Source organism: Amblyraja radiata, chromosome 41, assembly GCF_010909765.2.
Source record: "Amblyraja radiata isolate CabotCenter1 chromosome 41, sAmbRad1.1.pri, whole genome shotgun sequence".
NCBI classification, from domain to species: domain Eukaryota; kingdom Metazoa; phylum Chordata; class Chondrichthyes; order Rajiformes; family Rajidae; genus Amblyraja; species Amblyraja radiata.
The window spans coordinates 13,477,331-13,491,693 of record NC_045996.1 but is presented as its reverse complement, the minus strand read 5'-3'; the positions used below and the strand labels follow the sequence as shown (position 1 = coordinate 13,491,693).

The 14,363-nt window shown below is 39.8% G+C and overlaps 1 protein-coding gene across 5 annotated transcripts in view; it reads left to right on the top strand.

The window, feature by feature from the left end:
- actn4 (actinin alpha 4) overlaps positions 1 to 14,363 on the top strand; it is a 79,975-nt gene that overhangs the window by 49,275 nt on the left and 16,337 nt on the right. For all 5 annotated transcript variants that reach the window (XM_033014249.1, XM_033014248.1, XM_033014250.1 and 2 more), the window contains exons 9-16: positions 902 to 994; positions 3,184 to 3,414; positions 5,850 to 5,997; positions 9,980 to 10,130; positions 10,391 to 10,499; positions 11,498 to 11,638; positions 11,734 to 11,916; positions 13,380 to 13,514. In XM_033014249.1, coding sequence (XP_032870140.1) covers positions 902 to 994; positions 3,184 to 3,414; positions 5,850 to 5,997; positions 9,980 to 10,130; positions 10,391 to 10,499; positions 11,498 to 11,638; positions 11,734 to 11,916; positions 13,380 to 13,514 — 1,191 coding nt within the window. The remainder of the gene's footprint in view (positions 1 to 901; positions 995 to 3,183; positions 3,415 to 5,849; positions 5,998 to 9,979; positions 10,131 to 10,390; positions 10,500 to 11,497; positions 11,639 to 11,733; positions 11,917 to 13,379; positions 13,515 to 14,363) is intronic.

The following is a 14,363-nucleotide window of genomic DNA, read 5'->3' as shown; positions in this document are numbered from 1 at the left end:
GTCTCTTGGCAATGAATGGTTTGCCACTGACACTGTTTGTGCTTTTTGGAGCAATATGCTTTCTCTCACACATCACTTCATCGTCACTCTCTTAACTTGGTAATTTAAAGGTTGTGATATAGTTTGCTGCATGTATCGATGTGAACAGGTGTACAATGTAAGACTTTTTCTTCCTTTAGTGATTCTTTACTAATTCATTCTGCAAAAGTGAGTTGACAGTTAAAGTAGTCAATCCGTTAAATGTAGATGAAGGCACCGGCACTGTTGGAAGCCGAATCCTTGGGGCAAGGGTACATGCTTCGGTGTGGCACACTAGCTTGCTTTCACTTTCTTTGCAAATCCCATACAGTACAGATGGATTACAAAATTGCTTGAAATCGAATACTAATAGGCATTTTTTAAAGTTGAGTGCTGCATCAGCATGCTGCCATGTTGCTCATGTTAGTTTGAGGTGGGTCAGGTGAGTGGCATTTCTGCACTAATCCTGGTTGTAGTGATGCATGCTTATATTTCTGACCAAAACCCACAATTGCCAGTCTTTGTCCTTAAGGGGGGGGGAGGATAAAGCCTTTTGGGGAGACTCAGATCTTTAGATAAATCTAAACTTTGTTTACTTACTTGCATTTCAAATCACCCATTTTGTCTCTTGAACCAATCTTTGCTTAAATGACACTCATTTGTGAAGCTTAATCTAAGCTGGATATATTGTGAACATCATGACCTGCAGAGTGGCAATTTTATTTGAGATGTTTGCTCTTGGAATTGAAAGGTAATTTAAAAAACTTTAATGACATTTTAATATTGTGCCCTAACAATCCCATAAATCTGCCTGAACTTTGCATAACTTTTTCCATAACATTTTAAGTGCTGCAATTTCTAACCATGTATTTGTTCCCAATAGGCGGAGACTGCGGCCAATAGGATCTGCAAAGTTCTGGCAGTTAATCAAGAGAATGAACACCTTATGGAAGATTATGAAAAGTTGGCGAGTGATGTATGTATTTTGCATGAGTGCAGTAAATTTTTTAAATTGCTGAATGACTTGCAGTGAGTATAGTCTAGAAGAATGGGTAGATACAAAATGCAGGAGCAACTCAGCGGGACAGGCAGCATCTCTGGGGAGAAGGAATGGGTGATGCTTCGGGTTGATACCCTTCCGTCTAGAAGAATGCATTTGTTTAAAAACTATTACAATTTGTGGATGGTCATCAAACCGAAAACAAATGTGAGTAGCCAGTAGTCTTAAATTTCTTAACAATAACTGAACACATCTGTGGATTAGTTTTGGGGTTTGTTCCATCAAAAGGCATTTTGCAAATCAGCCGATTATTATACTTTGGCATGATCATCAAACTGTTTGGCCAGATAGCTCATTTGTGCGATGGATTTGTGGAACAATAAGACAGCTGAACTGTCATTTTGGCTGATCATCATTCGTGCCTGTTCAGAATTACTGAGCTCCACATTCTGCAAGGGATGATGCCCATTTTGGATTCTATGACTTTGTTAATGTTTAGTTCCCAGTTTATCTCATTACCATTAGAAGGTGCTTATTCAGGGAAAAATGACCGATGAATGTACAATTTTACAGATATATTTGTAGAGATTTTTAATTAAATGTGCAGGGAAGGAGATGGAAGTTTGTTCATGATTTTGTTCTACATGCGACTAATGTGGTTGACTTTTAAATGCTCCTTAAATTACCTATGCCACTATGTTCAGAGGAAATTGGGGATGAGTTGTAAATGCTGGCCTTGGCAGTGACGCATCTTGAATCAATGGATTTAAAAAATGTATAAATATAATAAACTCTCTTGCAAATTCTAGGAAGATATAATTCAATGGTGAGGACATCCTGGAGCTCTAAGTTCCATTAGGATTATAGAGGACAATGTCATGCCCCCTAACAATTTCTGATTTGCAAATGTTAATAACCTTTACAACCTGTATATTCATGAGAAATGCTTGTAAAATTGTATTTAACGTTTCCTAGAATTGGGGGTTCCAATAATTTAGGGAATAGAAACATAGAAACATAGAAATTAGGTGCAGGAGTAGGCCGTTCGGCCCTTCGAGCCTGCACCGCCATTCAATATGATCATGGCTGATCATCCAACTCAGTATCCCGTACCTGCCTTCTCTCCATACCCTCTGATCCCCTTAGCCACAAGGGCCACATCTAACTCCCTCTTAAATATAGCCAATGAACTGGCCTCGACTACCCTCTGTGGCAGGGAGTTCCAGAGATTCACCACTCTCTGTGTGAAAAAAGTTCTTCTCATCTCGGTTTTAAAGGATTTCCCCCTTATCCTTAAGCTGTGACCCTTAAATAACGAATGTATTTAAATTCTGGAAATTGAACAGTGTTAAAACCGCAATCCTGAGGTTTTGTATTTTGACAAATTTCTGTTGGTCCATTTATCCTTCATGGGCTGCACTTGCTGGCAAAGCCAACATTTATTAGTCTAATAGTCCTTGAACTGAGTGACTAGGTGTCCATTTCAGAGGGTTTTTAAAAGTTAATCCAAGTGAGGCACATGTGCCAATCCAGCTCAGGATAATAGATTTTCTTCCCTTGAAGGAATTTTATTTAAAGAAAGTGTTGTCATTTATTGGTAGTTTCATAATTGCCATTACTGATGCTAATTTCTTTTTCAATTCTGTTTGAGTGTATTTAAATTCCCGAGCTACTGTGAGATTTGAGATCAACATTTAATTTGTTGTCCTGTAACAACTGGTTCTTATCCTAATAAAAATGGCCACTGTTTTGGAATTATAACAGTCGGGCCCTTTTTAAAGTGCTACCTTAAGAACCAGTTGCTACAAGACTACAAACCAAATATTTAGCTCAAATCTCTCATTGGTGTTGCAATTTAAAAAAAACTTAAAATATATATTTTAGATGTTTCTTTAAATGAGGCTAAATAGGTCAAGGAGGTGTGGTGAAATGCTGACTAACATGTGACATGTACTGGGGGAAGTGAATAGCAGTCATCACAGTGTTTGCTGTTTAAAATCGGTGTTAATTTTGGTGCAATTTTGGTACCGTGGCTAAATATTGTAGGGAATTTTAGTAAACAATGAAGTACGTGCCTTTTCAATAGATTTCTTGCTTTCAAAAGCATTTCTAAGCTTTAAAAAAATTGTGATCACATTTTGTATTTTGTGGTGTTTTGTTTCCAGTTGTTGGAATGGATTCGCCAAACCAAACCTTGGCTTGAGAACAGGGAACCTGAGAAAACCATGCAAGCTATGCAGCAAAAACTGGAAGACTTCCGTGATTATCGGCGTGTCCACAAGCCACCAAAGGTACAAGAGAAGTGTCAGCTTGAGATCAACTTCAACACCCTTCAGACCAAACTCCGCCTCAGCAACCGTCCAGCATTTATGCCTTCTGAAGGGAAAATGATCTCGGTAAGAAACATTTAACTTTTAATCCATTGCCACAGTTGAGTTGGAATTGGAAAATTGTATCTGACGTTTATCGCATAAACTCTATACACTTTAGCTTCTTTACCTTCTGCTTCCCTTCACTTCCCCAGGCTAACTGCAAAGATTTAATTTTCTCACAGTTGCACACTGAACTGCAATCCCGCACGTCCTGCTTATATTTGGATACACTATTGAAGTTGTTTTTCCTATTAGAGGACTATTAGTAGCTTCCTGGTTGAAATCTGTTAACCTAAAATTGGTTGAAAATCAAACGGGGAACACATTTTGTATGTGGAGCAATACTATGTTTTCCCCGTGAGAATTAATTAACACCAGTGGTTTTCATACTTTACGTCAGTAATGTTCCATTCACTTTGAGACGTGGGTTTCCTGCCTTCCTCTAATGGGCCTTGAAGTGTGACTGGCATTCCCACAGTGTTTGAATTCCATGATTTAGGCCTGATGGTGACTAAATGGTGAGCAAGATTCCAATCCCCAAGGTAATATAATACTGCGAGTGTCCTGTAGAAGATGGTGTTTCCATGCTTTTCTGCTCTTGGTAGAGAGGGTGTCGGCGAGATGCTGTACATTTTAAATTGAAAGAACGATTTTCTCGTAGCAGTAGAATCCATTGACATTACAATTGAAATCCATGGGATATAAATTTGGTTGTTTTGTTTTAATGGGACCTGTTCAATGGAGATTGATAGGAAGGTGGTGTGGAATGGCGAGTTCACTGTGACTGTTGGTGAGGGAAGTGCATAGTGGATGTGAAATATCGCTTGTGTGGCTGCATCTGTACTCGTCCAGTGTAATTTGTCCATTTTGTAGATAGTGGGAACACTGCGTCACTTGCAGTAGGTTACCCAGTGTACCATCTGATCTTATTCCCATTGTACCAATGTGACTAGTGTTAGGTTTCTGGTCATGGCAACTCCCAGGCAACTAAGGGTGGGAATTTGATGATGGAATTAATGTCCAGTGTAGAGGATTAAATACTCCAGTTGGAGATGGTCAGTACTTTGCACTGGTGTAGCAAGATATGCAACAACAAACTCAATGCCAAAGTATTTTTGGACTTTTTCTGCACAAGAAGTAAAGTTGCCAAAAGTGGATAGTTTATATTCTTTGGTCTTGAACCAACCAACAATGTTTTGTTTTCCTTTTTTGTTGCACAATCTAAAGTTGTTTGCTTGACATGCAGCATCCGTGGAGGGAATGGACAAACAGCTCCAGTATTGGGTCGGGTCCCTTCTTCAGACTCCGCTCCTGACCTGAAATGCAGTCTAAAGAAGGATCCCAACCTGAAATGGCCACCTGGCCATTCCCTCCACAGATGCAGCCTGACCTGCTGAGTTCCTTCAGCACTGTTCATTGTTCAAGATTGTAGCATCTGCAGTCTTTTGTTTCAGCATTAAGAAATGGCTGCCCTAATACCTGTGTTAAAGTTAGGATTGGTGCGTTTCTGTTTGGGGAAGGAATTGGAGGAAGTAGAGGTGCTTGATTATGGGAATAGTTTTGTAGAAAAATATCCTTCAATATTCATAATGTGGTGGAGTGTGGTGTGGGGGAATGCAGGCCACTGTTGGCATCAAAACAAATATTTACAAACTGAACAAGTTGCCTCTTTGGTTTATTGGATCTTGATGTGCATGAAATAGCCACTCTATTCACAAGCTTCAAGTACTTTAATTTTAATTCCATGAATGAATACCATGGGTGTTCAGTGGAAATTGTTGGAGAAGCAATAAAGGATCATCTCGTTCGGATAGGATGCAACGGTAGACCCAGGTTTGATCCCGACTATTGGTGCTGTCTGTAGGGAGTTTGTACGTTCTCCCTGTGACCACGTGTGTTTTCTACTGAGATCTTCGGTTTCCTCCCACATCCCAAGACGTTCAGGTTTGTAGATAAATTGGCTTGGTACAAATGTAAATTGCCCCTAGTGTGTAGGATAGTGTTAATGTGTGGTGGTTGGTGCGAACTCAGTGCTCCGAAAGGCCTGTTTCCGTATTGTATCTCTAAACTAAACTAAGAAGCTTTTCACTGTACCTCGGTATTAATGCATCAAGTGTTGCTTGATGCATTAATACTTGAAGTTGCAAAAGGCAATTGTTCACTAATTATGGCCATCAGTTCATCCATAACAAATCCAAACAAATGGTGGCAACCTGTATCGGTGGACTGCTTTAGGAACGCTAGTCTGTAGGCCCAGGTTCTTCCGGAGTCTGCTAGTTGGTAGAATAAGCAGTTCATGTCAAACTTTTCCTGAAGGAACTCTCTCATTTATATTTTAAATTGCTTGCTTGTATGTGCATTACACATTCTTTTTAATAAGATAATACTGTGCAAATTTTTATGACAATGCTTCATTCCCATTAGGTTTCTATGGAATAATATCTTTTGGTTGTGTGTAGGATATTAATAATGCATGGCAAGGTCTGGAGCAGGCAGAGAAAGGGTACGAGGAATGGCTGCTGAACGAGATCAGGAGGCTGGAAAGACTTGATCATCTGGCAGAAAAATTCAGGCAGAAAGCTTCCATCCACGAAGATTGGACCACAGGTAATGTTCCAATTTTATAATTGTGTATATATAGCATTCTAAATTTAGGATGATCATCTAGTGCAAAGTTTAAAATTATGGCATTAATCAAAAGCTACTTGGCTACCAATTGATAAACAAAAAATAGATTAAACTATGAATTTTGTTGCTGCAAGCCAACCTTTTTTGTCAACCCTTAGTAATAACATATCTGACATTTGGAGTTCAAATCTTCTTTCCTCTCAGCAAGGACCCATAATCAAGTTATCCAGAAGCTGTTTTGTTTTGTTCAATGCTCCCAGCTGCTGAATAATAAATACTGCGATTATCAATGTACCAATTCCTGATGTTGCATCCAAACCACCTGACGAGTGCTGTATACGTGAAATCTGCACAACTGGTCTCAGATTAATGTAACTCGAGATTTCCATGGGAACAAGTGAATAAAATTTGAGGGAAGTTGACCAGAAAGACCCATCATTTATTTAATTACCTCTGTATTCCACAATTGGAAATTTGTAATAGAAAAAAAATCACGTGCCCTCTAGCCCACTGAGTCTGCACCGACCAACGATTCATCCTATGCACCAGGAATGATTTACAGAAGCCAATTAACCGACAAACCTGCACGTCTTTGAAATGTTGGAGGATGCTGGAGCACCCATAGAAAACAAGTTTGGTCACGGGAGAACGTATAAACTCCATGCAGGCAGCACCCATAGTCAGGATCAATCCTGGGTAGAGTCTGAGTGTACTGCTGCTGTTAATATCTAATGACATCTGACTCCGAAACTTGTTGTTCTATATATCCTCAAACTCAACTTCGAAATTTCTATAGTTTAGATGTTCAAAGTTTTATTTGGTGGCTTAATGTTTAAGATTGCTTCTCTATTCAGTCTTTTGTGCTCTATAAAATGTTTAAAGAAAACTGGTAAAACATGTTCTTTTCTGGCTTGCTGTCGGATTTGCTGCTTAGCTTGCTTAATGAGATGTCTCGCTGGATATCAGAGACACCCTCCCCCCTTCCACCAGTCCCACAAAAGAACTAGTGATTTGAAAGCAACTATTGTTGGACAAAGGGAGATCCCTAAAAGATTGAAACTTTATTTGGGCTGCTACCATTGAGGTCGACAAGTACTATTGTTTTTTATTGACGGTAAATTTTAGGCATGGGGATTTTCTAAGTCCACTGAATACCCTGCTAAGTTGTCTCCTTAAGAAATGTTTTTTTTAAAATATGGTGCAGCATATTGAGGCTGGCTGAAGGATTCCTCCAAGCTTGTTGCCAGATGTTGTGAGATTGAATTAGCAGATGCTTATTAACCTTGAGGTGCTTCAGTTCTTGTGTGTATTTTTGTTTCTGACGAGGTTTGGCTTGAATACCAGCACAGCTCTTTCTTCTCTCTCAATCACACCTACCTCATGCACGAAACTTCAAAAGGAAAAGGCTTGAAACTTGTGTCTTTCTCATTATTTTAATTAAAATATTAAAACAAAATGAACCTCTTCATTTTGATCAACTTGAGGGAGGAAAGGAGAAATTATTTGTCTCCACCTTGCAGTATCCAGTCAGGCAACACTTGGGTGAGTCAATGTGTATTTGGATTAGATGTTTGAACAAGAGTGGAAATTCTGAGTTAACCACAGTATTTTTATGTACCTTGACTCTCTCAGCATGATGAAGCAAACACACAGTGCTCTCACTGTACATTCAATTATCTAGGCAAAAATATTAAGTTTGATGTTTGAATTGGCTTGTGGATTCAACATAAGACTTGTACGGGTAGATATTTTGATGCTGGAACAAAAAGAATGGGTACCATGAGCGACTGCAGTTATCCAGAAGTTCCAGGAAAAAGTCAACATTAATTTTTCAATGGCTAGTCTAACAAAAATCCATTTACTTGCAAATCAGTGAGTGGGGGAAGGTAAAGATAAAGTGGCCTGCAGCCACGCTGCTTAATTGTTTTCTGTGCTTTAGTCCAGTGACTTCCATTTTAAATGAGAAATTAACGATAAAAATATGCTTTTCCCTATCCCAAATAGCTCCATCAGCTGTTCTGTTTAAGGAGTTGTGCCCAGCCAGAAGCCCTATAAACCTTGCTCAAATCTGAAGTTTTGGGTTCAAATCTCGTTCGAGGCTCAAGCACACTCCAGCCAAAACACCGAAGGGGTGCTGTGTTGTAGGAGAAACCATCTCTTGGAAGAGGGATTAGTTTGGTTTCTTATTGTGTACCAAGAATTCCATCCAAGAAGATCGTACCATAAGTACATACATCAAGGTAATGCAAACGAGGAATTTATGTGATGTATAGTGTTCCAGCTACAGAAAAAGTGCAGATGAAGAAAGTGCAAGGGCTGCAATAAAGTAGTTTTGGAGATCAATAATTCATCTGATGAATATAGCTTGTCTGAATACTTGTCCGAGGGGGAGAAGAGTATCACTGTGATGGGAACTGTCCTTGATTACGTTGGTTGCTCTCAGGAGGCAATGAGAATGAAGGGAGGAGTCAGTGAAGGGTAGGCTGATCTGTATGATGGACCAGGCAGCATTTGCAACACTGCAATTTCATGTAGTCTAGGGCAGAGCATTTGCTATATCAAGCTATGTAGCATTTGCATAGGATATTTGTTATGGTGTATCAGTAAAATTTAGTAAGACTCGTTGGATACATGCTGAATTTTCTCAGCCTTTTGAGAAAGAGACATTGGTGTGCTTGACCGTAGTGTTATGTGGTTGAACCAGGACAAATTGTTGATATTTATACCCAGGAATTGAAGCACCAGATAGTTTCCAGCCCCGCACCATGCAGACTGGGGTGTGTACTCTACCCTGCTTGCTGAAGTTGTTGACCTGCTCCTTGGTTTTGCGACATTGCGGGGTTGTTGAATTGACACCATGCCATTAAACTCTCCGCTCCTTCCTGAACTCCATCTTGTAGTTTGGTGAGATCCAGCCCACAGCAATGGTGTTATCTGCAAACTTGTAGATGACGTTGGAGTTAAATTTGTCAACAAAGTAGTAGGAGCGTGGGGGGAATATACCAAGAGGCTGAGAGGGCAAATGGGGATTTGCTAGAGGTGTCATCTGCTGATTGCAGTCTATGGGTCAGGATAAATGATTGATCTGCTTGCAGGGATGTGTGCTGAGTCCGTGGCCCTGGAGTTGAAACTTTTGGTTGGAATTAAGGTGTGCAAGTCAGAGCTATGGACAATAAACAGGAGTCTGGTGTCCAATATCCAGATATTTCAGGGATGAGTAAAGGGCCAGGGAGATGCATCCACAATCACTAATAATTTACAACAGTTCAGTGCTCTCCCCAGGGACATGATTAAGGACCATGTGTATAACTTTACAAGTGAATGTATGGTTGAGCTGTTACACCATTTAATAATTCAAGCAACCTCTGAAATGGACCTTCTCATTAATTTCCATGTCTGAGGTGATTGTACCCATGATGTTTTGCTCTAATTAATAAAAGATTGTCATCAAAACAATTCCTTAGTTATTTTCCACGCACAAGTGGGTGGAAATGTGAATAGCAGACTATTTGAGATGGATTGAATATCCACCAGCAATGTGATAATGGCCAGGTCTTTTTTTAGTAGAATATTGCTAAGGACAAACACCATGCTCTTTTTAGTGATAGTGTGTGTTTGTTTCCTTCTGCCTTTTGAGTGAGCTGGACCTTGAGGTACACATTGCTACAAAAGATGCCACCTATGACACCAGCACTCCTTCACTGCTGCAACTGTACTACCAGCATTACATTTTATGGCATCTCTAATAGGATTTGAACCCAGAACCTCAGATTTAAGCAAAGTATCCAACTGAGCCAAAGCTCAAACCTGACCAGCATCATCGCTTGGCTGGTAGACACAAAATGCTGGAGTAACTCAGCGGGTGAGGCAGCATCTAAGGAGAGAAGGAATTGGCGACGTTTCGGGTCGCTTGGCTCTTGGATGGTAATGCAAATTTTATCCTTGCTGCCTGTTTCTACAGATAAAGAAGTAATGTTGACACAAAAAGACTATGAAACGGCAGCACTGGCTGACATCAAGGCCTTTCTCAAGAAACACGAAGCGTTTGAGAGTGATCTGGCAGCACACCAAGACAGAGTGGAGCAGATCGCTGCCATCGCACAAGAGCTCAAGTATGTACAATAATATGATTGTTTGCACCAACCAGACTGCCATTCAACATTAAAGGCCAGGTTTTATAACTGATCCCACTGTTTGAATGTTTCTGCAGTCAGAAATTTACAAACCATTATTATACTCTAATGAATAAGAACAAATAAGAATATTTCCTCTAATGCAAGTTGAAACATCTAATCAAATATTTGAAGTGAAATATTCTGAATCCTGTGGTGGCCTAGCTCAATTTTTTTAATTTGTAATTTGTTTTCTGCAGTGATTTGGATTATTATGACTCTCCCAATGTAAACGCTCGATGCCAGACGATTTGTGACCATTGGGACACTCTGGGCTCTTTAACACAGAGTAGGAGGGATGCCCTGGAGGTGAGACCAAAACTGCTGTTTTATTTTGTGGTGAAATTTGTGTGTTTAATTTATCCATATCTCTAACTGTAGTCAGAATTTTAAACCCAGGTGACCTTGGGATATTAATGGGAAAATGCTTTGCTTAATTCAATGTTGTATGTGAGATGAGGTGCAGTGTTTAGTGATCATGTGTCTGAGTTGATTCTTTAATTTGTTGGCAGTGTTTCAGATTCTATATTCATTTTGATTTAATTTGTATTTTGGTTTCGATTTTTGATACATTCTTGATTTTGAAAAAGTTTTTGATACATTTAGAAATAGAATGCCCGAGTGATTCCCTTTCCTCCCTTCCTGATGGGTATTGTGGTAATTTTGACTCAGTCCAGCTAAGACTCGTATCAGCCCCGCTTCAAGTTTCATTTTCTGGTTTCTGTACCCTTACTCCCTTATGATTATAGTTACTGTAATTGTCTTATGAAAAGTTATTTCAATTCATGGGTGCACTCGAGTAGAACCAGACTAGAACTAGACTTGTCAACTAGCTTTCCATCAGTGCGTTGGCCTAATCAGCACGTCATGGATTTGAAACTATGAACAATCTTCCAGAAATTTTTGAGCATGCAGATTTTTACGTCAAGAAATCAGATTGAACAAATGCAATGTGTTAGAGTTTGAGACTATTCTAAGATGCATGCTTTGAAGGAATTAAATAGTAGCTGCTGTTTTGTACACTACAAGGAAAGTGTAGAAAATCCATTACATTGCAAAATTAGGAACAAAGCTTGTTTCACTTGGCTACATAATTGTCTGGTTCTTATGGTTGAGTTCTAACTGATTTAGTGATGTTATTGCAAAACACCAATCTTTAAATTCCAGCAGAATTTCTTTGCTAAGCCTGTCTTATTTGATACCATGCATTTGGTGCTCATGAGAGCAGAGGTGGCTAAAGGCTAAATTTGTTCTCTATTTGACTGCTGCTTCCTAAATGAGCCTTTTTTTAAAAATTGATTTAACAGAGGACTGAAAAACTGCAGGAAACAATTGACCAGCTGTATCTGGAATATGCTAAAAGAGCTGCACCTTTCAACAATTGGATGGAGGGCGCGATGGAAGACCTGCAGGATATGTTTATTGTCCATACTACTGAGGAGATTCAGGTACAATTTGAGAACAATACATGGAATAAAGTTCTAACAGTGAATTAAAGCTACTTTCCCTGTTCTCATTGGTTTCTTCCCTCTGCTTTCTGCAGGGTCTCATTGCAGCTCATGAACAATTCAAAGCAACGTTACCAGACGCTGATAAGGAGCGGGAAGCAATTCTGGGCATCCACAATGAAATGATGAAAATTGCCCAGTCTTATGACATTAAGCTCTCTGGTGTAAATCCATACACATCCATTACCTCGCAGAGTATTAATGATAAATGGAATAATGTAAGAGACTGCTGAAGAGTATCAGAATCTAAAATGCATTTACAGATGATTTTTGTACACAGTACTATTCATATTAAGATGTGGGAAAGTATTACTCCATATCTGATGGCTTTATATAGTAAATGTAATTTAATATATAGGGAACTCGATGTGGCATGCCAAGTTCACAAGAACATGTGGGTCCAATTGAAAATTAGTTGATTAAAATATTGGGTTCAAATACTGTGCTGAAATTGAAAACTTGCTATAGTTTTCCTCTTTCATGCAGCTAATGTCTGATTTGAGCTGTGCGACTTTCAAACCTAGCAAACGAATGTCATAAACGTTACTCAAAATATTCCTTATGACATGGGAGGAGGCCATTCAGCTGTTGAATCTGTGGGCTCACAAAGCAATTCCAATCCCCACTAATTTTCCTAATAACTCTTGAACACTGGAGTAAACTCCCCCAGCTTCTGCCACATAACTATACATCAATGGTAATTTATAGTGACCAATTAACCTAGTGTTTCACATAACTTTTGGGATGCAGGGGGAAATTGGAGCATCCAGAGGAAACCCATGCTGTCACAGCAAGAATATACAAATTCCACATAGGTTGGGATTGAACTGGTGGCTAGTGCTGCGGGCAGGTGCCACAGCCACCTCGAGGGAAGGGAGGGGGTGGTGTTGGGGATCTGTTTCTGTGGTACGGGATGCTGAGGAGAAGACAATTTGGCTCATCGAGTCGCGGCTGCCTCTCGGAGCAATATCATTCTCCCACTTATTTCCTCGTAACCTATTTTTAATCTGATCACCAACACTCCCTGATTTTTATTTCTTCCACCAACCCACATTATGGTTACAGAAGCCATTTTACCAAGAAATCAGCACATCTTTGGGACATGGAAGAAAAGCAATGTGGTCGTGGAACTTGCATAATAGAACTTATGTGGGGGGGACCTCCATGAGGGGAGGGGAAGAACAATGGATAATGGGGGGGGGGACGGACAAAGGATAATGGGGACCATGCATGGGGGTACCACTGGGGGGAGGGGGGGGGACAAAAGGGGGAGCCGGCGTGCTTTGTGACTTTGTCAGCACTGTAGGTGGCTGCTATTTGTATACATTGTGTATGCAAGCAAAGAATTTCAATGTGCCTAGTCACATGTGACAATGAAGTATTCCTATTTCTTCCTTCCTTCCTTCCATATGGGTCAGGGACTGTGAGGCAGTAGTTCTACCTAAAATGCCACTGTGCTGTTTCAAATAATTCTAAACTTGGGAAATGAATGTACTTAAGATTAATTGTCTTAAGTCAACATACTATTAACACCAGAAGATATGTCACTATGAACACTCATTGAGGTGATCAAAAGAAGCTGCAAGTGGGTGGTGGTGGGGCCTTGAAAGACCTGGAAAAATGTCTATAAGCCATTGAGCATAAACTTTGATGACCTGAATGTTTGTGTCTGTGCTTCTAGGTCCAGGAGTTGGTGCCAGCAAGAGACCAAGCCTTGCAAGCAGAATTTAACAAACAGCAGTCCAATGAAAACTTGCGCGAGCAGTTTGCAAATGCAGCCAACGTTGTTGGTCCCTGGATTCAGACCAAGATGAAGGTTGGCAAACTTTGACATGTAGAACTGGTTTTGAGGATAGTTTCTCCAAGTTCAAAAAAAATGTTCTACCTCCACACTCCAGTTATTAAATTCCACTGTAATTAGCTACAAAGTTAATGCAGTTTACTTGTTATTTGAAAGCTTTAATCAACTAAATAGTTCTTGTCATCCTTTCTATTTTAACCTATTGTATCCAATTTTAGTTTTAGACGGTGGCTGGTGAAATATGTAGTCTCGTGGTTATGGGATTGAATTAGTGTTCTGGGGAGTGGAGCTATGGTGTGTTGAGCTTCAATTTGACAGGCCTTGTAATTTTATTAACTGCACCCAAGATAGTTTTACAGGAAATGTTGACACTATAAGGAAAGGAAGTGGTCACCTGTACTTGGCCATACTTCGTCACTCTTATTTTGGCCTTGAAAACAGCCTAACAAGTCGCCCTATTGTGCAGAGAAACACCATTCATACATGATAAATTAAATATTTTTCCTTGCTAACAATCCCTAGAATTAACCTTGAATTCTACAATAGTAAATGAAGAGAGAATTGAGATATTAACAAAAACATTTTATCTTTTCCATTAGGAATTTACTAATTTTGCTCTCCATCCTGTGCTCGGCTGATTGAGATTATCAATTATTACGGTGGGGGGGGGGGAGAAGATGTTATGAAATGATTGGCTGGCTTGATCTTTAGTGCAGTTTCACCACTCGGTAGGAGATGAGTCTTGAAGGGTATTTGAAATCTCTAATAGCCTGATTGTCTCAATAGACAACAGGAGTAGACCATTCAGCCCTTCGAGCCAGCACCGCCATTCAATGTGATCATGGCTGATCAATCCCCAATCAG